General features: G+C 31.9%; 5 protein-coding genes across 7 annotated transcripts; 2 read left to right on the top strand and 3 right to left on the bottom strand.

Annotated features, from left to right (window-relative positions):
* Positions 1-2347: 2347 nt before the first annotated feature.
* Positions 2348-4816, top strand: LOC124927807 (autophagy-related protein 18b). Its single transcript, XM_047468287.1, has 11 exons — positions 2348-2519; positions 2588-2661; positions 2800-2873; positions 2964-3073; positions 3224-3315; positions 3411-3523; positions 3611-3730; positions 3974-4119; positions 4195-4308; positions 4383-4451; positions 4524-4816. Exons 1-11 carry the CDS (start codon positions 2458-2460, stop codon positions 4666-4668), a joined length of 1119 nt encoding a protein of 372 aa, XP_047324243.1. The 5' UTR covers positions 2348-2457; the 3' UTR covers positions 4669-4816.
* LOC124927808 (transmembrane protein 208 homolog) lies at positions 4812-7243 on the bottom strand. 2 transcript variants are annotated; one of them, XM_047468289.1, is made up of 6 exons: positions 7136-7243; positions 6924-7045; positions 6329-6522; positions 5504-5588; positions 5334-5399; positions 4812-5007 (listed from the first exon to the last, which is right to left on the bottom strand). In XM_047468289.1, the coding sequence occupies exons 2-6, from the start codon at positions 7005-7007 to the stop codon at positions 4915-4917; spliced, it is 522 nt and encodes a 173-aa protein (XP_047324245.1). In that variant the 5' UTR covers positions 7008-7045; positions 7136-7243; the 3' UTR covers positions 4812-4914. The 2 variants fall into 2 exon arrangements, with proteins under 2 accessions (XP_047324245.1, XP_047324244.1); XM_047468288.1 differs by lacking the exon at positions 7136-7243 and having other exon boundaries at positions 6924-7120.
* Positions 7244-13897: 6654 nt separating this feature from the next.
* On the top strand, positions 13898-17804 carry LOC124925420 (AFG1-like ATPase). 2 transcript variants are annotated; one of them, XM_047465415.1, is made up of 16 exons: positions 13899-14049; positions 14156-14246; positions 14344-14561; positions 14652-14734; positions 14827-14927; positions 15017-15139; positions 15287-15356; positions 15639-15725; positions 15818-15883; positions 15991-16083; positions 16198-16254; positions 16347-16478; positions 16713-16803; positions 17102-17190; positions 17277-17470; positions 17555-17804. In XM_047465415.1, the coding sequence occupies exons 3-16, from the start codon at positions 14345-14347 to the stop codon at positions 17616-17618; spliced, it is 1467 nt and encodes a 488-aa protein (XP_047321371.1). In that variant the 5' UTR covers positions 13899-14049; positions 14156-14246; position 14344; the 3' UTR covers positions 17619-17804. The 2 variants fall into 2 exon arrangements, with proteins under 2 accessions (XP_047321372.1, XP_047321371.1); XM_047465416.1 differs by lacking the exon at positions 14156-14246 and having other exon boundaries at positions 13898-14049.
* Positions 17805-18228: 424 nt separating this feature from the next.
* LOC124926577 (tetratricopeptide repeat protein 1-like) lies at positions 18229-20268 on the bottom strand. Its single transcript, XM_047466828.1, has 5 exons — positions 19884-20268; positions 19247-19426; positions 18780-18906; positions 18568-18693; positions 18229-18459 (listed from the first exon to the last, which is right to left on the bottom strand). The coding sequence occupies exons 1-5, from the start codon at positions 20190-20192 to the stop codon at positions 18344-18346; spliced, it is 858 nt and encodes a 285-aa protein (XP_047322784.1). The 5' UTR covers positions 20193-20268; the 3' UTR covers positions 18229-18343.
* A 1589-nt stretch (positions 20269-21857) lies between these two features.
* LOC124927297 (cinnamoyl-CoA reductase-like SNL6) lies at positions 21858-23028 on the bottom strand. The gene is made up of 4 exons (XM_047467690.1): positions 22842-23028; positions 22596-22753; positions 22284-22478; positions 21858-22214 (listed from the first exon to the last, which is right to left on the bottom strand). The coding sequence occupies exons 1-4, from the start codon at positions 22978-22980 to the stop codon at positions 21858-21860; spliced, it is 849 nt and encodes a 282-aa protein (XP_047323646.1). The 5' UTR covers positions 22981-23028.
* Positions 23029-26887: the final 3859 nt, after the last annotated feature.

Here is a 26887-nt window from a genome sequence, read left to right as displayed (position 1 = left end):
AGCCTTGGCTCGAGTTCGGTTCGACTAGTTTTTTATTGGCTCGACTCAAGCTCGAGCTCGATCGAGCTCGAACTCGGCTCAATCATATAATCATAGGCTTGAGTTCGGCTCGAAAGGCTCGAAAGACTCGAATTTAAATATATTTAAATATTAATTTCTTATATTAAAAAAAATAACTGAACCAAATTTAGGGTTTTACCGGAACAAGATTTAGGGCTTCAAAACAAGATATAGGTTTGTTAAAGAAGTATCAATGGACAGTCTTTTGAGTCTTTTTGTAAAATGGTTGTGAAAGACGTGTATTGTAATTGAGATAAACTTGAAACCCTATTAGACTACATTAGGTTTATTTTAAAAAATAAAATACTTTATAGTGAAATAAAAATAATTTTATATTTTATAAAATATAATATATTGAGATTGTATATATTAAATAACATTACAATATAATTATAGTTTTTATTTAATTTAAAAAAATTATGTTTTGTATATTTTGATATACCAAAATATTGAAAATTTCATACTTTTTACGTACGAATAACTTTGGTATCAAAATCTTAAACAATAAGTCCATAAATAGTCTTATGGGTGTTTCAAATTTTAATTAAAAAGTAAAATATAATAAAAATAAGTTATATTATTAGGCTCGAAAAAGCTTGACGAACCATCAAGCGAGTCTTACCTAAGCTCGAATTTGGCTCGAATTGTAAAGACTGAGAGGTCTACCTACAACTTTGATGGTCTTGAGGACTGAGAGGTCCGGACTGAGAAACTTAACCTAGGACTGGCAGGTTCGACCGATGCTTGTTAGCCAAGACCGAGAGATTCGACCGAGGATTTTTATATATGACCGAGAATTTAAACATAAGACTGAGTAGTCTCACACTCGATCGAGAATTTCCGAACCTAGGACCGATGATTTCCATTTAGGACCGATGATTTCCACCTAGGACCGAGAAGTCAATCTAGGACTAAAGAGCCTCGCATCCGACCGAGAACTCCCGAACTCAGGACCGATGACATCCACCTATGACCGAGAATTCTAGCCTAGAACCGAGAGTCCTTAGCACCTAAACTGTGGCTTTTCAGCCATGACCGATAGGTCCGACTGAGAATCTTGAGCCCCGACTGAGAGGCTCTTGACCTAGGATCGGGGGCTCTTAGCCCCCGACTGATAAAAACGAACCCATGACCTAGGACACTAGTCCTAACTCCTAAGGCATGTTTGGTTCTCATTTCAAAATTCAAAATTCAAAATTATTTTTATAATTTTGGAACCTCAAACAGTTTTATAAAAATCCCAACAAAATAAAAAAAATGATGTCAAAATATATTTGGAGTATTTGCACAAAAATAAAAAATATTTTGACAAAGGCCTATTTGGGATTTATGTTTAAGCCCTAATGCCTTTAAAAAATGATGTTCTTCAAGTATTTTCCTCTCTAATCAACGTCATCCGCAACAGGTATTAGCATTTAAATATTGTTATTACTATATTTTAAATACTAGTAAAACATATGCATGTCTAGGACCGGAAAAATAATCGGTAAAAATAAAATGTTATATAACCGATTTCAAAAGTCAAATTTATAAATAGAAATTATTTTTAAAACGGGTACGGAAGATGAATCGCGAAAGCCCTTTCAAGCGTATCATCAAACTATAAATTAAAAGAAACTATAACTAAATACGTTTGTACATATATGTTATTTTATTGATTTTATAAAAATTAATTGAAGACTATATGTTTCAAATAAATAAGTTTTTTAATTATATATTTTTAATTAATTTAAAACAACATATTTTTATTAATTTAAATTGTAATTTGATTACGACAAATTTCTGGATTATTCAAATTTGAACCAAAATTAATTATTTTTATAATTAATCTCAAAAGTCGCTAGGAATTATTCAAATTTTTTAAAAGAATTTTTTATTTTAAAAGAATTTTTTACACCGATTTAAAATTCTAGAACTCCAAGTTTTCCGCAGAACTAAAAGGATTTTATGAGATTATAATTATGATATTTGACATAAAAATAAATAAAAGAAAGACTAATCAAAATTATTTATTCTAAAAATGGACTATTATTCTTAACAATTATGATGATGATTAAATTAATTTATTTGTATTTATCTATTAGTCTTCTTTATCTTATATTTTATTTAAAATAAAATAAAGTTATGTTATAAATTGCTTTTTAAAAATTAAGAAATTAATAAATTTGAAATAATAAAACAATTATTTAAACACCTAATTTTAAATTTGTTTCTCCTGGAGTTGTAATCCTTTGCTATTTCTGTATACTCCTCATACTTTATAACAAATACCCTAAACCCCAAATAAGAAGGAAGAAGGAAGAAGAAGAATTGTTTGTATTTAAGTTCAATTATTAATCTGTGTTTCGTTGTCAACTTCTCGAGATCCGATAGACTCGATCAGTGTTCTATAATATAATGGCGAACCAATCTGCTTCTGCCTACCCAATTCTATGCGCTTCCTTCAATCAAGACAACAGGTATTCACCATCATATGATCACTGTTTGTCTTCAATCTAGAATTTAGAAAACTGTCTGAATTTTGTAGTTGCTTTGCGATTGGGACAAAGAATGGGTTCAAAATATTTGATTCGACTACAGGAAGGCTCTGCTACGAAAGAGGTAATTTACTGTTACTTGTTGCTATCAATGATGGTATCCTATTTTTTCTCTTAATTTACTGTGTTGCAACTATACCATGATGGTGGAAAATCCTTGGACTTATAAAGTTTCAAAATTTAAGTTTTTTTTTCTCCTTAGGTATAGGAGCTTATGCAATTGTTGAAATGCTATTCACCTCGAGTCTTCTTGCCATAGTTGGAGCTGGTGAACAGGTAATGTGTATATACATAACCAATAAAGGAAATAGAATCTGAAAGCTGTAAGAATTCCAATACTTACCAGGTTTTGATCTGATCCAACAGCCAATTTTGTCTCCACGGCGTTTGTGTTTGTACAATACTACAACTGGAAATCCTCTACGCGAATTGAACTTCATTACATCAATCCTTGCAATTCGTGTAAACAAGCAAAGGCAAGGCCGTCTTCTTCTTTTTTGGTTCCTGCAAATCTAAGCTGCCATTCTGTTTCTTACATTTGTCTTTATATGATAATGGTTTCTAGTGCTTGATAGTACTTTCTAGTATAATGAGTTTTAATCGATGAATTTACCTTATTCATGCAGATTGATTGTAGTTCTGCAAGAAAAGACATACGTATATGATATAATCAGTCTTGGTATATTAGATACTATTGAAACAGTACCGAATCCAAAAGGTGAGTGAGGAGGAAAAGAACTGGTATATCTTATGTAATATGGGCAATGAAGCTGTTTATTTGTATCTTCTTCATCATCATCTATTTATTATCAGGTCTATGTGCTTTTTCTCCAAGCTTGGATGGTTGCTTTTTGGCCCTTCCAGCTAGCACAATAAAGGGATCTGTACTAGTCTATGATGTTATTGGCCTCCGGACTCATTGTGAGGTCATCTTTCTTTTCTTCTTCTTTAATTAGAATTAGAAAATTTTTAAAAGAATGGCATCCAGATGATGTTTTCTTTTTCCTTTCCAGATAGATGCTCATCGTTCAATACTGTCTGCAATTGTTCTCTCTTCAAATGGAATGTATTTAGCTACAGCATCTGAACAAGGAACCATAATTAGAGTGCATTTGGTATCAGAAGCAACTAAGGTGAATTCCACATACCTAATGATATATTGTTGCAAAAATGATGTGTTCTCTGCAAATTATTTATTACTATACATGTCAAGTATATTACATGCCTGGATCCAAGTGTTAGTACCAACTAGAGTTGATTTCGAATTTCTCATACGCTGGTTCAGGTAGAATTGGAATTAGAATTCAACTGGTAATTCTAATTATACACCTCCAAACATAGATAATGTGTTAAAAGCAGATTTGACATTTGAACAGGCTTATAGTTTCCGGAGAGGAACTTACCCGTCAACTATCTTTTCATTGTCATTCGGTTCGTCCTTACAACTTCCAGATCTTCTTGGAGTGACAAGCTCTTCAGGCTCTCTTCATGTTTTCTGCCTAGAATCTGCCATTACTCAAAGGTGAGAATAATAGCTGAAATGTTAATTGACTGCCTAATCCTATTAAAAAAAATTGTACTTATTTTTTCTCACCAGAAGCCGAAGGGGTACTGGTTTTCTTGGTTCAATTATTCCCAACTCAGTAAACGACGCACTCGATCCATCTAATCATCATGTACTTCATAATGCTTTTCTAGCCGGAGTCAAAAGGTGAAACTGTTTTCTCTTTTCTGGAAATAATTTTCTCTGGGAATGTATGTTTTATTGTAATGTTTTTCTTTTAGCTGTACTGTGATCCGCAAAGTAGACAAGATTTCCGAGGCAACAACTAGTCAGGAATCAGTGGCGTGCAGGTGAGTTCAATTACAAAAAACACGTTCTGATTTCTTGGTGGCGATTTTATATTTACAATTTTTATTCTTCAGAGCGACGATATGTATTGTCACCTACAATGGATACTTCCTGGAGTACAGCTTGAGCATCAATCACAAGAACGAGCCATCATGGACATTGAACCGTGAATTTAATCTTTTAACTGTAGTTGCAGCCGACACACCAACAAAATCATAATACACTGGAGCTTTATGAACAGTTAGGGTTTGATGTTTACATGCATAGTTTTTTTTTCTAGTTGTAATAAATTAAAATACAGTTTTTCTTCTCTAAGATTATATAAATGCAAAATATTGGAGGTTTAAATGTGTCAAAATGTGACTGGGCAGTGCAAATTTAAGTCATTTAAATTGTAAGAATCCGAGATGAAACATAAAGAGTGCTTAAAAGCAAAGTGGCTAAAATCATTTGATAATAATAATACTATCGGGTTCTTGTCTTCACAAACTTCCCTCTCGAAGCCTTCCTCTCCATCTTTTCTCTCTTCTTCTTTGTCTTTTCATCTTCTTCCTCTCCCTGAACATTATTATTATTCATATGTTAGCCATACTTCAATCAATGATAAAAATGAAATTAAGTGTGAAATTGTGAATGGTGAATACTTTAATAAGTGAAAATAAATGTGGAAATAATGTAAAGAACTTTTTAGGCTATTTCATCCTTTATAGTAATGTAATTTGATTAATTTATATTGTATTTTGTATACTCTTACTATTACATTGAGTTAAGTCATTCATAATTTATCAAATTAAGTCAGATTTTCTAATTTAGTTTGAAGTTTTGAACCAAGTCTAAATAATTAAGTACGTTTAGATAACAATTATAAATGTAAACAACGTTACCTCTGAACCACTTGGAAGAAACCCTTTGGCAAAACCAAGGACTTTGTAGATTGCAAATCCCGGTATCTGAAGTGCAAAAAAATCAGCTCAGAGTATAGCAGATGGATAAGAAAGTTCTAAAGGTATTGAAGGGATCAATGCAGAAAAGAAAACTAGAAAATGGATCTTACCACCAGATAAATGTACCAGAATTTGTCTGAAATTATAGACCCAAGTTGCACAAACCCAGTTATGTAAATCACATCATGTAAGTACCTGCAATGGATGACTAAACAACATGAGAAATGAACCGACTCATAATATCCTCTCTTTGAACCTTTCTTTATGGAATCAAATTGAACTAAAGCCAACATATTCATGTCATAAAGGACTATTGGGTTATTTTGTTCATCTATACAAAAGTTTCAAACACATTTGGCTGAAAGGTAACTATACCAAGCAAATCTTAAGGTGCAAATTAATGATTATGACTGAAAATATTTATCTCTGCCTCATAGACCTAAATGTAAAACGCTTAAGAAGATACAAAAAAAAAGTTCCAACTGATGAGATATGCAACAGAATTAGGTCAAATAATGGGATAAGAATTCTAGGTTGTAATACTCTAGGTGGAAAATCTGAATTCTTCCTTGGTGCTGAGTTGAGACTAAGGAACAGTCCTTAATGCAGCTGTTAATCAATGCAAATAAGGCATGCTAAACCGAAGAAAACTAGTAAGCCACATATTTTCAAAACCAATTTGCAGGCAACAAATGGTTGAATGAATGAAAGCTGAAAAACACCCATTTAATTAAGGAAAATGAGATCATTGCTATCGAAACCTAAGTTTTTATATCTCGTATTGATCTAGAATTTGTCCAATATACATTTCTCATTTAGCTCCTCTCTGTTCATTGGGATCATCTTAAGCTTACCATCAAAAGAATATCACCACAAACCAAAGTTGATAAAAACATCAAAATTTGAAACTCAAAGAAAACAAAAGGCATACATACCCGCAAACACCAGCAGTACTCATATCATAACCACCATCAAAGAGTTCTCCATCATCACCATAAGAAGGCTTTGCCATTGAGGCAAGTTGTCGATAAGGAAAGTTGTAAGCACATGATGTTAAAATTAGGCCAACCCAGTGTTTCCAGTTGAATGAAGCATGGAAGACGCCTGCTCTTATGAGTAGATACACAGCCTAGACAAATGGAACAGAAGACCATGAGTCCAATAAACTGAACAAGACTATCTTGACTGTAATTATACTTGTGTAGGTTGATTCATTAACCGAGTGAATAGGAATAACAGATCGCGGCAGTCCTAACTACAACTAATTGGAGGATTCAAATTCAGCTCGAAGCTAAATTGAGAACACAGCAGCATTTCTAGATCACTCAAAGGAAAATTATGATTCTTCTTTTTAATTTCTGGAAAAAAAAAGAGGAGAAGAAGATAGTACTGTACTAAGGCGATTGTTCTAATTCAGCATCAATCAATCCATGAACACCAAAACAAAGACACAAAACGAAAATCCAACTGTTTAATTGATCGAGAAATGGGTGTAGCAAAAAGAAAGTCAACTAAAAAGGGCATACATACATTGCAGGCGATGATGAAACGAAGAAGATTCTTCATGTGGCGAGTGTTCTCCTCTTTTCTCTTCTTCGCCCCTTGATTCGCCATCTGAACTAAACCCTCTTTCTCTTTCCTGGAGTATGTACCTAAACGAGTTAGAGATTTTCAACTTTCTGAAGAAATATACAGTTACAGCAGCAAAGATCGGAGTTTTGGAGAAAAGAAGAAGAGCTAAGTGTCTGTCGATAGACAAATCAATCAGCCGTCTGGACACCGAAGCCACGAGTCTTCCGAGTTCCGACTGGCTACGGAATTTTTATTTTTAATTTTATAAACTATATTTATTTTTTTATTTTTTTAAATTAATCCTATATATCACTCATAATATATTAAAAATTATATTATATTATATTTAAGAATAAATCTATTTTTTGTTTCATCAAATAGATTTAGGATGATGTTGGTTCAAGCCACCCCAATTTATTATTATTATTTTATTTATGATAAAAATATAACATAAGTTATATTTTTTATTTTCTTAAATTTAATTTACTGCTTACTTTTTTCAATTATAAGAAAATATAAAGATCAAATCTACACTGATACATCAGTTTTATCCATAATTTCTTTTTTATTTTTTAAAATTTATTCTCAATCTACTTTCAAATTCATTAATATTTGTATAAATGGTCCCGAACAATAATAAACATAATTAACTTTATATTTTATAACAAATTTAAATTTATAATAATAATAATATGAATTTTGAATATATTATATAAAAACATATTTTATATAATTTTATTATAATTTTTTAATTTTTATTTTAGAGAATATGATATTAATATACTCTTTGAAGATTTCCTCAAAACTAAATAGACGCGAATGGTAGTAAAAAAATGTTCGAAGTAAAACGAAACTTAGAGATAGATGCAACTGTTAGAATTTTTAAACTAGTTTTATAAATTCCATTAATGAATAGAAATTAAAATGTGGGTAATATATAAAATCAAATCAAATTCACATGAAATTCAAACGTGAATTAAAGGGTGAAATTTGATCCAAATTATAATTTAAATCAATTAATTTAAATTAATTGATTTAAAATGCCTTGATGACCAATTAATAAAATGTTGTTAATTTGTAGTGTAACTTACATGAGTTTGTTATTATTATTATTTGTTATAATAATTAATATTATTATTAACAAATTGGAAAATCATGTAACATTAGTATTGAATTGTAAATGACTTAATTGTTTTGGCAAACAGTTACTCTATTAAGGAAGAGAAAAACGTTAAGGTAATGAAGAGACAAACAATGTCAACCGTTGGATCAAATGATGATTTTATTTAATGGTTTAACTTTTTAACAATATAAAAATTTATCATCTCTAATCTAAAACTCACTCTATCATTTCATATTTTCTCACTCTAGAATTCTAAAAGTTCTCTTCTTGTTTTGTGAATGTTCTTCGAGTTTTTTGATCGATATTTCCGTTGAAACCCGGTAATAGTTCAGGTACGCTGATCAAGTTCGACAAGTAGTAATTTCAGTGCAGAATCACTACTAGATTCGTTGTATCATGAGAGACAGCCATCTACGATAAACTCCAGCACAAACGGGAGACGATAAACTGTTTTAAGGGAAATGTGTCTAACATATGCCTCGAATCAACATCTCAATCGGGAATCAACATCTCAATCGGTGATTTTGTTCTTCATATATTTTATTTATTTCATTTATTTGTACATCATTTTATATATATTTCTGTAATTTATTTCAAGACAGAATATCTAACAATCTTTAAAACAGTTTCTTTGTGCTAAGCTATTTAAGAGTTTGCGCCATCGAATATTTTTTTTGTCTTTGATGTTTCAGAAATACGATTCGCGGTGTTGCGAAAGAGATGATGCTCATTTCAAAAAATGAAAATGATTCATCTTAAGAAAAGAAAAAAAAATCAACAAATAAAGATAAGTCTTTATTGTATATAAATATGTTGATTATTAACACATATGTTCTTATATTATTAAAGCTTAATTTTATAAGCTAATATATTTTGATATAAATTTTTTCTCAAAGAACTTTAATATGTATAATCATTATATTAATGTTATATATAAAATAAATTAGAACATAATTAATTTAATTTGTTCTAGTTTTATTTTGAAGATTTGTTTGGTTATTAAAATTATTAATAATAATGAATGAAAATAAGAAAGTAACTAATATGTTAGCTTTCAATTTTTATAAAATTTATGGTGTTAAAATTAATTATAATTGAAACATATTGTTTCAGTTTTAAAATAATTAATTATAATATATACCTTTCTTTTTAATTAAACAATATAATTAATAAGAATATGAAGTATAAGTTGTCTCTAAAGAAGACAAAAGCTTATAAAAGCGGTATAAAAATGAAATGGCGCATTGGCGCAGTTGTTCAAAGTTCAGATGCAATGGCGCGTGATGGAAGTGGAGGTCCCTTGTTCGAATTTGGTTGATGAGATGATTTTTTTTTGTAGAAATCTGACGTGATAAAATGACATTAGTCATTTACGTTGATTTCTTTTGTAGAAATCGGATGTGATAAAATGACATTAGTCATTTACGTTGATTTCTTTTTGTAGAAATCAGATGTGACAAAATGACATTAGTCATTTACGTTGAAATCATTCTAATTTCTTGTGTAGAAATTATGAGATGAATGGAATGATATATGATTTCTTTGTAGAAATCTGACTAGTTAAAATGACTTTAGTCATTGATGTTGAAACCATTCCAATTTCTTATGGAAAAATTATGAGATGAATGAGTGTCCATAACAATGTCTTATATGGAAATTTGATTTTTCAAAATGATTTTAACCATAGATGTTATAATCATTCTAATTTCTTGTGTAAAAATTATCAAATGAAATAAAATGGGACACTATAGAAATTATGTGATTTATAATGACAGAAAATGAAGGTCATATGCATAATGAGATTAAATAAGTTATTTGTTTTAGAACTTATTCTAATCATGCATTTAAAGAGACACGACTATATATGTTAGTCAAAATTGTCTTCGCAAAAATTGTCTCGGTGAGAATAATCTACTCAGATTTATTTTGAGCATGCATAGTCGTTTCACGTCGATTATTATTCAAAAAAAGGCAATGTAAGTGCTTCGATTAAGATATGAACTATATTTGTAGTTATATTTAATTTGATTATGTGCTAATTGATTATTAATATAAATCATGCATATTAGCTAATAATATGATGATTTATGTTATTCATAAGAAGTATGATTATCTAGAAATTTACATATATATAAATTAAGCTTTATTTTCTATCTATTTTTATTTTAATAGATAATTTTGAAATTTGTCACAAATCATGTGTTCTTTGATTGACAAAGATTTGTTATAGAATGTTAAATGTCATCTAATTAATTAAGAAACGAATAATTGATGACATGAATATTTATTTATATAATTAGTTAGTTTTATATTTGATTAAAGATAAATGATCAACATTCTAATTAAGTGTAATAATTAATATTCTAATTAATTATTATGTATTTTTTAAACGGTATTTTTAATGATAAATAAAGTTGTATATATATTTGTTTAATAATATATATGACATATTATTTATCCGATTACATTTCTATGTTATTGACTATATATATATTATAGTTGTTTTGTCATCGTGGTGACTAAAATAAAAGAAGCAATAATATATAATATCATATATATGGATATATTAATTTTGGTTTAATATAATATATTTGATATACATTGTTTAATTGCATCATTAAGACTTACTTAATTTGATAATTTTGAAATCAAATAATTACAAGTAAAGTCTTGTTTGATTTGAGAATAATGTGGCAAATGTGCCAATATTACGGGATGCAAACGTGCAACCGGAAATAAATATTTAAGCGACTTCGGTCAAAGATGCTTGAAATATTATGATTTCTTTTGGAGAAATCATGTGATATGGTGAATATTTATTTGATTAAATATTCTAATTTCTTTTATAGAAATTAAGTGTTGAAATAAATATTTTAATTGATTAAATATTTTTAATTTCTTATGTAGAGATTATGTGAAGAATGATTTATATATGAATAAACATTATAATTTCTTGTATATAAATTATATTTTATTCAATTAAATATTTATGATATAGTTATCTTATTCATTGTATGATAAGTATAACAAAAAAATCTGTAAAAGAACTGTGTGACAATTTCTTGATTAGAAAATCATTGATTTAAATCATACAAATGTGTGTGATTTAAAAAGGATACCAACACGAATGTGGGGGCAAATATTTTTATTGATTATAACACAAAAATAATTGTGTATATTATGATAAATGTAAAAATAATTTGTTGTTAGAGAAATATGTTCTCTATAGAAAATAAAGTTGCGCAACTTTATAAAAAGAAATAAAATAACAAGAAAATGTCTTGTTTATATTTGTTGAGTTGGTGTTCAAATCGATATTTTAGATTTGAGGATTTTGAAATAAAGAAACGTGTCATATTTTGACATTATTTTCATAAAATTTTGAAGAACCAATGTCTTTAAAAAGATTTTATGAAATAAATGAAAAAGAAAGTTTATAAAGTCTTGATATGACTTATAACAAATTTTATAATAATAATATGAAAATTTGATCATACTTTTATTAAAAAGTAGATGTGACAATTATATATATCATGAAGACAATAAAAATTATTTCATTACGTGTCTTTTGTACGATATTTTTATCGTTGAAAATTATGATAAAAATGATTAAATCCATAAAGGATATGAATTGCACTAAACGAAATATCATGTTGTTATCAAATGATATATTGATATTATTAAATGAAAGACTTTACGTCTTAAAGTGAATATGTTTACACTTAGAAGTGCAATCTACGTATGAAAATCTTCTAAGAAACTTATGATGGATAGATTAAACGTTATAATCTATATTTTTGACTTATGTCGAAAAATAAAATATTTTTATGTAAAATATATAATCGTTTACACGAAGACAGAATAGTTCAAAAGACATTTTGTCTACTAGTTAGCCAAGTAAATAATATTTTCACAAAAAATCAAATGATAAACATGTACGAATGACTATGCTTCTTATTAGAAGATGTTCTAAGGTTAACTAAGATTGTACCAACATAAATTTCTATTTATTGTGATATTAATTAGAAATTGGACAAACTTAGAGTCAATGACAAGTCTAGACATACACGTCTCAGACATAATGTCATTAGACTATACTCTCTAATGGAGTTATCAAATTTGATTATGTAAGTCAAAAATAACATTATGGATCCACTAATCATATTATTGAATAGTGAGATAGTTTGAAGTCTTTTGAGACATTAGCCTACTATAAGTTGGTATGAAGGAAAACCCAACCTATGCAGACTGGAGATCCCAAGACCTATGTTCAATGGGACAACTTAATTGTACTGACTTGGAAAGTTATTGTTGAGGATTAATTCTATAACGAAACAATATATATTTTGACGAGGATAAGTATATCGCTTTTAATGATTCTTTGTGAGCAAAGAGATCACCTATGTGAGGGAGAAGTGAGGCCGCTTCGAAAGAATTGCACGGCTCAATTCCAGACCCTCTCACAGAACCAGACGCATGTTTCATGGCCAAAACGGACACAACCATGAGAGCTTGACATGTATCAGGGAGAATTCTATGTGAAAGTGTGTAATCGTTTACACAAATGGCTGAATAGTTTAAGGACATCGAGTCTACTAATCGGCTAGTAAAGTTATATACTTTCATAAGGGAAGGTTCAAAGGGTTACACCTACCTATCTTATGTAGATTTCAACTATTGAACCTTTCACCGGGTTAATCTTTCAATTTCTATTAATATGAGTGATTGTTGGAATTTTTAAACTAGTTCTATAAATTCCATTAATGAATGGAAATTAGAATGTGGGTAATAAAATCAAATTCACATGAAATTTAAACGTGAATTAAAGGGTGAAATTTGATCCAAATGTAAAATTTAAATCAATTAATTTAAATTAATTGATCTAAAATGCTTTGATGACCAATTAAGAAAATGTTGTTAATTTGTAGTGTAACTTACATGAGTTTGTTATTATTATTATTTGTTATGATAATTAATATTATTATTAACAAATTGGAAAATCATATAACGTTAGTATTGAATTGTAAATGCCTTAATTGTTTTGGCAAACAATTACTCTATAATGAAGAGAAAAAGTTAAGGTAATGAAGAGACAAACAATGTCAACCGTTGGATCAAATGATGATTTTATTTAATGGTTTAACTTTTCAACAATATAAAAATCTCTCATCTCTAATCTAAAACTCACTTCATCATTTCATATTTTCTCACTCTAAAATTCTAAAAGTCCTCTTCTTATTTTGTGAGTGTTTTTCGAGTTCTTTGTTCGATATTTCCGTTGAAACCCGATGATAGTTCAGTTACGCTGATCAAGTTCGACGATTAGTGATTTCAATGCAGAATCACTACTTGATTTGTTGTACCATGGGAGACAGTCATCTACGATAAACTTCAGCACAAACGGGAGACATGAAACTGTTTTAAGGAAAATATGTCTAACACATACCTCGAATCAACATCTCAATCGATGATTTTGTTCTTCATATATTTTATTTATTTCATTTATTTGTACATCATTTTATATATATTTCTGTAATTTATTTCAAGACACCTGTATCGATCAGCCATTACCGTCTTTAGTAGGTTGGTTGCAAAATTAATTATGGAATATGAGTTTAACAGATTTGAAAGTTGGATACCAAATCAAGAAAGTTTGGAAAACTTTGAGCCCCAAAACAATATCCAATAAGGGCAGGACCGCAGAAGTGATGTCCTAGTGTAGGCTTGCTTCAATGTGTCAGACCCTGAATGGGCAAATATTATAAAATAAAATAAACATCATGACACGTTGTTTCTATTTGTGTATCCTTTCCTCTCTTTAGCCAATACCCATTTGCACTCCTTCTTGGACTAGAAACCCAAACTTTTACCTTATTCATTCTCTCCCCTTCTCTTTCAGAACTTCCAACAATTTAGGGTTCTTCATTTTCGGTGACCTGAGCACTTCCCAGGCCTCTAAAGGTGAATAATAGCTCCTTTTTACTTACTTATTTCTACTCCTAAAAGGGTTTCTTTTACTGATCACGATTCATGCATGGCATATCTCTGTATATGTTTCTATATCTAGACTTGGCAAACAAAGATCTAATCTGATTGCACAAACATTCACCAGACCCCAATCAGGGATTCACTTCATTTCGATCTTTCTAAACAATAACGTACGTCTTTTTTTCTTATTCTTCAATTATCATATCTGTCTGAGATTTTACTAGATTCCTTGATCTTCCTCTGTTCTGATTTGAATCGCGAATACAGGATGCGAGTATTTACCCGTTCTGTTCGGAAATTCCAATCAGCTTTTCAACATCGAGGAGTTCATATCTATCCTAGGGTAGTAAATGAAAAAAACCCTTTATCCACTTCAAACTCTCGGTCCAGTGAGGTTTGTAGATGTAATAGATGGTCCTCATCCAACTCCCATATGATGATACCAAGAAGACTCTATGCTGATAAAGTTGATGTAACCGGCGGAGGTTATTTATCTATCTTCCATTTGTTTAATAAAAATGTGGTCTTTTCTTAGTATTCTTAAATCCCATTTCCTTTTCGATGATTTTCTGCAGTAGAGAGCAATGCTGCAGGGCCATTGATTGAGTATAACCGCAGAATTGCTGCGGGCGAGCTATTAGATGGTGATGTTTGTCAGGTATTTGAATCGATCTTGTGGGATTTGACAAATGGGAGTGTCATCCAATCAAGAAATGCTGATTTACATTCTGATTGTGGTGATTTCTGTAGGAAGCCATCTTAAGAGAGCTTCAGAGACTCTATGATGAGCTTGTTGAGAATGAAAATGCCTGTCGATTAGATAAATATGCTGCTACAGAGAAAACTAGCAGGTCATTATTTCATCTACAATGTAGAATTACCTGTCTTGAAATATAGTGTGGTTTTGAGAATTGAATTTTGGTCTTGTTTATTCTTTTAGGAGTAGGTGGTTGTGGTCACGACTTACGCAACAGTCGTCGAGTTCACCTGTAAAGGGGCTTTATCTATATGGTGGAGTGGGTACTGGCAAGACTATGCTAATGGACTTATTCTATGAACAACTGTAAGTAGTTTGTTTATTACTAGTCTATTTTTATTGATATACTTCATTAAGACTTGAATTTTAACAAAAAAAAATGTAAGATATGAATTGGGCTGGAATTGAGTAGACTTTGTTTTGAACATCAAATTTCTCACATTCTAATTGCAGGCCAAGCAACTGGAGGAAAAAGAGGATTCATTTTCATGACTTCATGTTGGGCGTTCATAGTCATTTACGAGTAAGTATTCTGTTTTTCTCTTTTTAATGAACAATGAATGGGGATTGGATCCCGATTCAAATGCTATCCACTACGCATGTTGTTAGAAATGTAACTGATAGTGATTTGGTTACTTTGACAAATGAAATATATGATGCAAAATTTTGCTTTTGAAAATGAGAACTGAGCATGATTTGTATCTCATTAAAATTATGTAAATCTTTTTCATTCTCGCAAAGCAAAAGAGAGTATTTTCTTGATTGTGTCTCAAAAATTGTTAATTTAAACGATTTGTGATTTCAGAAGCACAAGGGTGTTGCCGATCCCCTTGAAGTTGTTGCAGGCGAGATATCTGATGAATCAATTCTTCTTTGCCTTGACGAATTTATGGTATGTTGTTAAAAACATGGTCTTGTTCTTACAACTAGTTATTTCTTTTCACTATGTTTGATGTTTGTTTCAAATGGTGATATACTAAATAGGTGAATGATGTTGCGGATGCACTTATATTGAACCGATTATTCAAACAATTATTTAGCAATGGTGTGGTAAGCAGTTCAGTTGAATAACATATTTGGCTTTTCCTGTCTATAAAATATCAGGCTAGAAATTTATTCTTTCTTTTGTTTTGTTTTGTTTATTATGTCGATGTTAGATGCTTGTTGCTACTTCAAATCGTGCCCCGGATAAGCTATATGAAGGTGGCTTGCAAAGGGTTCTTTTTCTACCATTTATTTCTACATTGAAGGTATGAGAATTGAGAGGTGGTGCTTTTACATGAGAAACTAAAGGTATCAATGTCATTTCCTTATATACTTGCCTTTAATCTAGCTCAAAGCATCAAAATCCTTTTCCTATGCAGGAAAGATGCGTTGTTCGCGAAATTGGTTCTGCTTTAGACTATCGTAAAATGACTTCGGTAATGACTATTCATTTAATATCTTACATGGAAAGACATATGGTTGAATCTATTACTAAATTTATTCTTTTTTATTCAATTTTGGATTTTAGGCCGAACAAGGCTTCTACTTTATTGGAAATAGCCTGTCTGGACTTGTTAAGGAGAAATTTCAACAGTTATTCGGCGGCAAAGAAACACCTGCCCCGAAGGAGGTTGAAGTTGTTATGGGAAGGAAACTGCAGGTATTAATCGTTTGACGTTGTGTCCTCTATTTTGTTTTCCTTAACTTGACAAGGGTTTTCTCCCCTTAATAACATATCATACGACTGTCGTGATCCCCACTTCAATCAAAGTGTTTTTAGTGGGATCAAATTTGAGACCTTAACATCTTAGTTCAAAATTCTTCGCACTTACTATATTGAATGGTTGTGTTGCATATGGACATGGATCTGAATTGATCTTTAATATGTTTTCAGGTTCCACTTGGAGCTATGGGTTGTGCTTATTTCCCCTTTGAAGATCTATGTGACAAGCCTCTTGGTGCTGCAGACTATTTTGGACTGTTCAGTAAGTCGCTCTTGCCTAGCTCAAAATTTTAAGAGCAACACTTTGACACATTTGGAAACATTTTTTTTGACAAATATATCGTCTAGATGTTAATGGAGATGAGATGACATCCAAAATAAATTGTCAGACACATTACAAATTTTATTAGCGGTTCCTCGTTAAATCCAAAAACAAAAAGTGCTCCCAAATGGGCCTACTGGACACAATACCCTGATTTGAATTTCCAGCAATTCCAAACTGTATTTTGTTTTTAAATGTCTTTACTTGTTAACATTTTGATTGAGCTTTTTATGTTCAGAGTGCTTTCATACCCTATGTCTGGATGGTGTTCCGATTTTTGGTCTACACAATAAAACAGCAGCATATCGTTTCGTCACTCTAATTGACGTCAGTCTCTTGTTTTCAAATTGTTTGGATGGCTGCCAGCCCTATAATATCATTACAATTATAAACTTCCCGGTTTTTTCATGTAGGTGATGTATGAGAATAGAGCTAGACTGGTGTGCAGTGCTGAAGCGAGTCCTATTGAACTCTTTGAGAAAGTTATAACGATTTCTGAAGCTCAAGAAAAGGCTCCAAGAACTTCTTCTAGGTCAAAGAAAAACGACGACATAGATATTTGTGTTGACAATGAGCTAGGGTTTGCGAAAGACCGAACCATTAGCAGGTGAATCAATTTTTGATTAGAGACATACATGTTCAACTATTCATGTATTTGCAAAAGACTAATATGTGTGCCCCATTTATCTAGGTTGACAGAAATGAACAGCCGAGAATACCTGGAACAGCATGCTGCCAATTTATTACAAGCATGAGAGTCATATTGGTCAATTGTTGTAGTATGTTTTTAAGTAAATTATCCATCCTAATAAGATTGAGCACCAACCTTACAGTTTTTGTTTAATTACAAATGACAATGAACTCTGTTGAGAGTTTATAATACTAGTGCTTTGCACATAAAATATTCAAATAATAAGAAGTCTCATCAAACTCTTATAGTATGATTCTCTTAGTGTGAATTTTTCCATTAGAATTAGAATTTTTTATAATTTTCAATGTTACTCTCTTTAGTTTGAAATTATAATTTTAAATTTATGAACTATATTTTTAAATTTAATAGATTAACATTTTAAATTAATATATATTTTTTTAAATTTAACCAGTTTTATTTATTTATTTGAAAATCAATCTCTAAACAAAATTATTTTAATATTTCAACTATCTTAATAAATTGTGTAAAATAAATATCTTATAATACATAATATATATTTAAATTATTTTAGATTTTTCAAACATAAAAATTAAACATTAAAATTTCAATTCTAATTTCCCTATCAGTTTTTTTCCATCATGTGCAGCAGAATTACCAAATAGAGTTGTGCAAAAAATGACAAATAGATTTGTGCAAAAAATGACTTCTAACAATAATCAAATAGAAAAATATATAGATTTTTCATCATGTGCAGAATTCCAGAGAACTTGTTAAAAAACAACTGGAGTAAAATTAACGATTCACTTTTCATATTAGCAAAGATAGTTACTAGCGTTGAAATGAAATGGAATATGAACCAGTATTAGGGTCCTTGATTGCTTTGAAGTTGTCTACGCTCATGCCAAATCGACCCAGAACAGTGTTTCCCATTTCCTTCAGTTTTCCTGTTTACATGAAAAAGTAAAAAAATCAATGGATATAGGATATATAAAAGCAAGAAATAGCATGATCAAAGAACAATTGATACAAGAAAATTATATGTTTTTACCCACCCATCATTTCCTCTTTCATTCGTTCGCGCTTCTCAGCAGCAAGTGGCTCCAATCTTTTAATATTTCTACTAGCTTGTGTCTTGTCTAAGCTATCTGATTGATCTAATTCCAAAATTTTCTTCATATCTGAAGAAAATGAAATTGGCATAAAGAACAAGATACCTCTTAGAGGAATAGATGAAACTTAGTATGGTGCGATATAATATACATACCAGCAATGGCTTCTTCAAAGTGTTCAAGCTTCTCATGAGCCTCTGCTCTTCGAAGCAGCGCCTTTATGTAACTGGGATTTAACTCTAATGCTTTTGTGCATTCTTTAACGGTGTCTTCATTTTTCATCTGAATGGTTATGAAGAAAATAACTTAGAAGCTACATCATCGTAGAAACAAGAAGAATACCAATCGGAAAAAGAATAGTGGCCTTCAGTAATATCAAAGACTAACTATATGGCAGCAATCAATTTACCTCAAAATAGTGAAAATAAAAAAGATAAATAGGGGGAAAGAATAGACAACTTCAAGTCTGGGGAGGAGGAAGAAGGCAGTAAACTGATGTATTATAGACATCTTATCTTTCTTCATATTCTATTGTTTAAATCAGCTGCCCAAATTATGTGAAAAGCTACCATCAAAAGATCACGTCTATGGCATAGAAAAGTTTACGGGATCATAAGCATACCAGTTTTGAGAAGCATAATGCACGATTTGCATGGCAATTTGAGCGCATGTCAAGAGATGAAGGCATATCTGGTGCAATTTGTAGAGCAAGATCATATTGTAGTAATGCATCTTCATATAGGGCGCTTTTAAATAAAGTGTTGCCTTCCAATTTTGCATTATTAGCTTCAGCCAAGGCTTTCTGGATGAAGAAAAAAGGTTAAAACACTTGTTAATCAGAAGCCAAATTTAGTACTTTTCAAAGACTATGTTAATTATAAGAACATGTCTTAGACACTGGAACCTTTGTGATGAAAAACTTCATTAGTTGGCTCGGATGTCAAATCATATATTTAATATCATTGATCATTTACCCTAACTATGAAATATGAATACATTTTCAGATTTAGCTTTAAGGAAAATTTGCAACATTATAGAAAATGACATAATCTAAGCCCGTGTGCTTGCATTTGAGCTAAGAACTCTTTATATTCAAGCCTCACTATATCATTAAAAACCAATAGTATTTCAACCAAACAAAGAACATGAAATACATTTGCTTTGATCTGTTTCTGGAAACAACTTACTGAGCCACAGCCAAGAAGTAACCTAAAAAAATACCATAAGAAGCATTGAAATAAAAGATTGAGAAATAACACCTCTTTAGATTCACTAGTTTTGTTCTCATCAGAAGCAGCTTCGATTGAATCATTGGTTGATGGCAGAGAAGTCTCCGATTCTTGTTGATTCTGCTGCTTCTTTTCTTCAGTTACTTCATCATCTTCATCGCTCAAATCCTTCTCACTGGCGGTTTCGAAGCCATCGGAGACGTTTCCAGCCGCCGTTTCTGCTCCGCTCGATTCTTCGACTTTCAATGAAGATGATGCCGACGGCTTCACTTTCATTTTGGATGCAATATTTCCATTATCTTCTCCTTGGATCATCGGCTCTGGCTCGATCAACACCATCTTGTTTCTCTGTGTGACCTAAATTAGCTTGAGTCACAATGGAATCCGGTCTTCCAAAAGCTCTTCGCTCCACGGACCGCCACCTCGGATCCAATGGTTCATTTCACTCCGGACCGGTTTCTTAATTATTTATTTTAAATAAATAATAAAATATAAATCACATGGTGATTTTTTAAAAAATATTACCGTAGTGAAGTTTTCTTTTGTATACATAAATTTATTTTGAAATTTAGAAAGCTAGACACTATCTCAATTCTAAACGTTTGGAAGTAATCTCATACGTTTAAATTAGTATAAGAATTTTGTTATTTTAATTAGAGAAATTATTTGGACAACGATGTTATAACCATGTTATAACCGAAAACAATATCAAACTTTCGATGTGATCTGACACATGTGTAAGAAAGAAAAACAAAATTAATTTTTTTAGGAAAATATCCTTGTTCGGGAGGAGTTTTTTTTCAGAAAATAAATATGTTCGGGAAATTTTTGTCCCGATAAGGAACAGGTATTAGAAGTGCGCTCAATTGATTCAATATCAATGAATCTAGAAAAGAGAATTGAGGGTTGGAACGAACGTATAACAAGAATTCTTGGAATTCCCTGGGGATTCTTGATTAGTGCTGAGCTAACTATAGCGCAAAGCCGTATCTCTTTGGTTAATAAAATCCAAAGGGTTTATCGATCCTAGGGAGTGCAGATCCATAATAGGCATATAGAAATTATTGTACGTCAAATAACCTCAAAAGTGTTAGTTTCAGAAGACGGAATGTTAAATGTTTTTTTTACCCGGAGAACTTATTGGATTGTTGAGGGCAGAACGAATCGGACGTGCTTTGGAAGAGGCAATTTGTTACCGAGCCATCTTATTGGGAACAATGTTCGAGAATTTTTTTTTTCTCTCTTGCTTAAATGACAGACTATGTTAAATTCGTAGCCTTGTTTTTGTTCCTAAATTCGTTGTGAATGACATAATTCAATTAATTATTTAATTACTTATCAATTTTATTTTATTTATCGGTCAAAATTCTTTTAACCCACCAATAAATTCAGTCCGCTAGAGGAAGGAAAATATAGCCTCTCAATGAAAATGAATGACATAAAAAAATGTTACAATGTGAGATAGTTAGATTTGAATGTAGTCTTTTTTGTTTGTAATCATTTTTTATAATGTATGAATGTTAATAATTAGTTTTTTAGTGTTTTTTTATTGTTATTCTTAATTATAGTTAGAATTTGTCTAGTTTTGATTTATAACCTTCCACTTTTAGGACATTAATGAAATGGTTTAACCATTTTCTAAAAAAAAAAAAAAAACAATAAATTAAGTCTCTTAGTCTATGTATGAGCTACACATAAGCAATTAATGTTGATCATTTATAAATTAAGGTGATTATTTAATCATATAAATGAAATAAAGTAGCTAACCAACAAACAACTATAGCATAACAACTTTAACAACTGAATAACATGATATTAGTCTGAGTGATCATGTGGTTTGAACAAGTTTGATCAATTTATTATTTCTCAATCTTCTTTGCGCATTTGTCTCATGATCGTGATCAGAAGATGTTTGGTATTTATACCTGCAAAAATGAAGTTGTACATATAATTTTTAGAAGAATGAATATAAACATAAATATGAATTAGAATAGAGTAACTAATTTACCAGGTGGGTGGTAAAGAGACTAGAGGAGACAAGTTATTAGCAAGTTTGAGAGCTTCTTCTTGAGAATTAACAACTTTGTTGAAGCAAAGATACCTCCCAAAAGAAGTAGACCGATCCTCAAAAGCTCTAATATTGACATGAGCAAGAAATGTAACGTCTATGAGCGCAAGAACACCATTTTGATACATATTAGCAGCACCTTTTAGATAAGACATTGTGACATGTGGATTACGTTGTGTTACATCAGGACCCATAACTAGTCCTGAGTTTATAGACACCATGTCAATTACCCTATCTATTGCCAAACCCCAAGCCGCCTTCTCTGCTAACATTTTTGTTAATCCATGCCATAGCTGTAAAGTACCCAACAATTCATTTTCACAACCAGTTAAGGAAATTCAAAACTTCAAACCGAACCAAACCTTGTGTTTTCTGCAGAAATCTTCATGACTCCAAGAACTTTCGTCTACATCTAGTTTATCAGAGGAAATGTTTTCTCTCCAAATTGCTGCAGTAAGAGAAGAGTTGAAGATTACCTTTTCTATGCTCTCTGTTTGAGCGCAAGCCTCAACTACATTAATTGCACCCATCACTTCCAAATCCACCACTTCATCCACCTTTTTTTTTATTCATAATCATTATCATCATCAAATCCAAACCCAAACCCAAACCCAGATCAGGAATCAACTATTTTTACTTAATTACAAAAAATGATTAAAAAAAAAAAAACTTACAGCATAACCATCTGGGCTATCTAAACAGCAGAATAAAGCAGAACAGCCCTTCAAGGCATCAGTAATTGTATGATAATCTAACACATCTACAATTAACACGGTTACCCTTTTATCTGTTTTACCCATTTCATTTATCCTCCGTATTAACTCAGATTCTCCTGTAAATTTTAATCAATCATTATCACTTTGTTTAGAATAAGAGAAAGGAAAAAAAAAAAAAAAAAGAGTTTAAAGAGATTGACTTGCCGTTCTTATTGATAGCTGCATGAACATGGTAACCTTTAGAAATCAATGCTTTGAAAACCCAGAAACCCACATAGGTAGAGGCATCAAGAACACAGACGGTTTGATTTTCGCCATGGATTTCATCTGCAATTTCCTTCATCTCTCTATATCCAGCTTCTTTCTGACATGTATTATATATATGAAGGAGATGGAGAAGGAGGTTTGAAGGTAGATAGAATAAATAAAAAAGTTGGGTGAGCTATAAATTATAATACTATGTGTTTACGAAGCTCACGTTTTCATCTAAACAAACCTCTAACTCTCTCCCTCTTCTTCTTTTCAAAGTGCCAAGATTGTGTCTTACTATTTCTTCTAAAAAGTCCACGTCACCTAAAAGATTATTATAAGACTTATTAAATTGAATTTCAAATTAATTATTATTATTAAACATTAATTATAACTTTAATATAGATAGATTATATACTATGTTTGTTTTTAGTGCAAGAAGAAGGAAGCTGCCGGAGGAAGTTAGACAAATCACAAATGCCTCCATTTTGTACAAAAACTTTTTATAATGGATTAATTTTGAAAACAATGCTTGGAAGGTGAAACATGATTTGAATTAGAAAATGTTAACAAATATATATTTCTTTAAAAAAAAGTTAGATGAATAATTTGTGTAAGAAAGTAAATGTCAAGAGTTCAATTCTGACTTATAACTCCATTTAAACATAAGATATAAAATATGATATTAATTTTTAAACTAAAAAATAATTAAGAAATATAATTCAATATATATATATATAATTTTATTTTTTTACTTTTTTTCACATTTAAGCTGCATTCAAACTAAGTTTTGAAGATAAGATAGAAACCGAAACAAGGAGAATCATTCTTAGGTACAAAATTCATTTTTTCAAGTATTTAGAAAATTTGGCATACCATATCAACATATTTGTTGACTCATTTTAAATTTCATCCGTTCACATTTTATACCAAATTTACCCTATTAATTTCATTAGTTTTCCATAAATAAAAATAAAGAAAGAAGTGTTCAGTTAAAGAAATGAATTAGAACTAATGTATTTTAGTCAACAAAGACGGTTAGGATCTAGATCACGGATGGCGGACAATCCGGTTAGAGATTAACACCGGTTTCAATACTACATAGGCTGTCACAAACCCTTGAACCAAGTTCAAGTGCAGAAGAGGTTTGTTTCAGACTGAAGCAACACACACAGGATGAATAGAGATAGAGTTTGGAGAAAGTCGGTTTGAGGTTTAGTGAGTCGGTTAGAATGATGTAAGTTTGTTATAAGGCGGAACCGACAGAAAGTAAAGAACAAGACACAGGTTTTTATGGATGTTCGGAGATAAAACTCCTACGTCACCCCTTCTTCTCAAACCGCGAGAAGGATATTCACTAAGGAATACTCAACCACACTACACAATCGAGACTTATTTACTGCTCGATGAACACTCGTACAATTCTCACAAAAATTGTAATCACACTTCAAATGCACACTTAAACTTTGAATCTTGTAGAGAGATAAACACAACTTGTGATTGTTAGAACTTGGGTTGTTGGAACTCTTAATTGTGTAACTCTTGATTGTTCGAACTACATTTACTCCTCTTCAGCTCCTTCTTTTATAGGTGAAAATGTGCAAACGATCACATTTCTTCAACGGATACCTTCAAGGTAATCCTTGAATCTGATTGGTTGAGTAGAGGTTCAGCATTGCATTAATTGCGGTTTAAGCTTCCAAGGCATGGAGCAGACCGACTTCATATGTCTTTTACTTAATATGGCAACTGCCGGTTGGCCAGTTGCCTGCATCTGGAAAACTGCACCTTTGACTTGTACCAAAATGGTAACTGTTTCTTCAGGCAGTCTTCTGCAGCCTTCAGAGTATCATCAGACTTGTATGGATACGGCAATGTCACAGTCTGATCTTTTGATATCATCTTTCGCAGATACTCAAAGTGTTCGTTTGCACCAATTTGTAGATTGTACTTAGTTTGATAATCTTGACTTCTTTCTTTATGTAGTCTCTTCGTCGGTTTTCGGTTGAATACTGCATTTCGGTTTAGGATGTCTACCGGTTGTTTATAGCTTCAGGTTAACCGGATAACTTCCGGTTTTGGATACATCATTTGCTTCTTCTTCTAACCGGTTTGATTGCTTGTCCGGTTAGATTCTTGACCGTCCTGCACAGGAAATTTGTTTTTGTTAAGTTCTTATTTTAACCGGTCTAATTTATTTATCAATTTCTCCCTTTTTGATTATTTTATTTAAAATATTCAAAATCATGTAAGAAGTAAGAAGTAGGCCGGTTGTTTTAAAAGTTTGTTTGGCCGGATTTTTGAAAAAATTTAGAAAAAATTTTAGAAAAATTGTCTTTAAAGAAAAATTTTATCTTATCAATTTCTCCCTTTTTGATTATTTTATTTAAAATATTCAAAATAATGTAAGAAATGAAATGTAAGCCGGTTTCCAAAATACTTTATATATATATAAAAATAGGAAATATTGTAAAGTTGACATAAATAACAAATAATTGAAAGTCTATTCCCTATTCTTGTCGTCTTTAGGCATATATCTCCGGAGATATTCAGCCATCATTCCCTTTCCCGGATTGCACGGATCGCTGCCAGGTCCGGAGGAGGATTCTTGACCGCCCGAGGTGCCGGTGGTTGGTGAAGCCTATGCTGGTGGACGGACCGATCTGAGTGAGAGCACATTAGCGCACCGCACTCTCTTCCTCAACGGTATAGCTTCGTCCTCAACTTCTACAACTTCTGGTGAATCCGGGTTGATTGGAGGAGCATTGGTCGGTTCATCAATGTCATCTAATATCTGTTGAGTCCGTTTAGCCGCTGTATTCTTGGTGGCCTTTCTCTTTTTGGTGACCGGTACAGTTGAGGGATCAGCCGGATTAGGGAGTTTATTTCTTTCTTCTATTTCTTATTCTATCAACTTTTGTTGGATTAGCCGACCCGCGTTCTCATTTGCTTGTACCGCTTGTTCCGGTGCGGCATTTTCTACCACCTGAACGTGTTGGGCCAGGCTTGCATCCGCCTGTTCCCTTTCCTTCAATATCCGCATGTTCTCGTTCTCAGTTTTTGGAGTTTTTGGGCCGCGATCTCATTTTCTTTCTCAAGTGCCTCATTGGCCGCTAGCTTGGCCGCAATCATTTTCGCAAGCTGTTCGGTGACCGCTTGTAGCGAGGCTTCGGTCAGGGCATGCTTTTCTTCGAGCGCTACCATTCTTTGAAGTATCGAACCGGCCTGGATACCGGATTGAAAATGGCCCTCTTCAAGAGATGCCAACCTTTGATCCGTTGACGTGAATTGTTGAACGGTATGATTGTGTCCCTCATCAAGAGTCGTTAACCTTTGATTGTGACTCTCTTCAAGAGTCGCTAACCTTTGATCCGTTGAGTCGAGCCGCTGGTCGGTTAGAGCAAGATTCTCTTCATGAGTTGTAGTTCTGTGTGTTGTTGAACTGATCAGCTGGTCGGTTAGGGCGTGATTCTCTTCAACGGCTGTAAGCCGTTGGATCGCAGAGTTGAGCATTTCACCGGTAGACTTATCCAACCGGTGTGATGTTTTCACCCTTTCTTTCACTTTAGTCTGCCACGGGATGATGGCATCTTGACAAAATTCCTCGATGTATGCCTTGACGTGGTCCTCGGTTAAGACAGACGCCGACGATTTATCGGTTTGTGGGGACCCGAGTTGATCGGGAAGCGGATTACCCGTATCAATTATGTTGACCATGGAATCCGGTGGAGGAGGAGCATTCTCGGCCTCTTCCGTATTAAGGCTGGCATTGGATTTGGATCTTTCATCATCGTCAAGATGAGATCTTGAAAAATGCGAAGCTTCTTGATGACCGACTTCCGATTCCAACCGCGTCATCTCATCGATCAGCTCTTGTTCCTTAGCCTTTAACATCTCCAGCACTATTACATCAAGTTGGTTTTTGTCATCTGGAGAGACGTTCTGTTCATGAATATGAAGGATGTGGCCGGTGAGTTCTTTTAACCGGGCGTGCGTTTCAA

The sequence above is a fragment of the Impatiens glandulifera genome, chromosome 2, assembly GCF_907164915.1.
Source record: "Impatiens glandulifera chromosome 2, dImpGla2.1, whole genome shotgun sequence".
NCBI classification, from domain to species: Eukaryota; Viridiplantae; Streptophyta; class Magnoliopsida; order Ericales; family Balsaminaceae; genus Impatiens; species Impatiens glandulifera.
The sequence above is the reverse complement of the archived record's forward strand: the minus strand, read 5'-3'. Positions and strand labels throughout refer to the sequence as shown.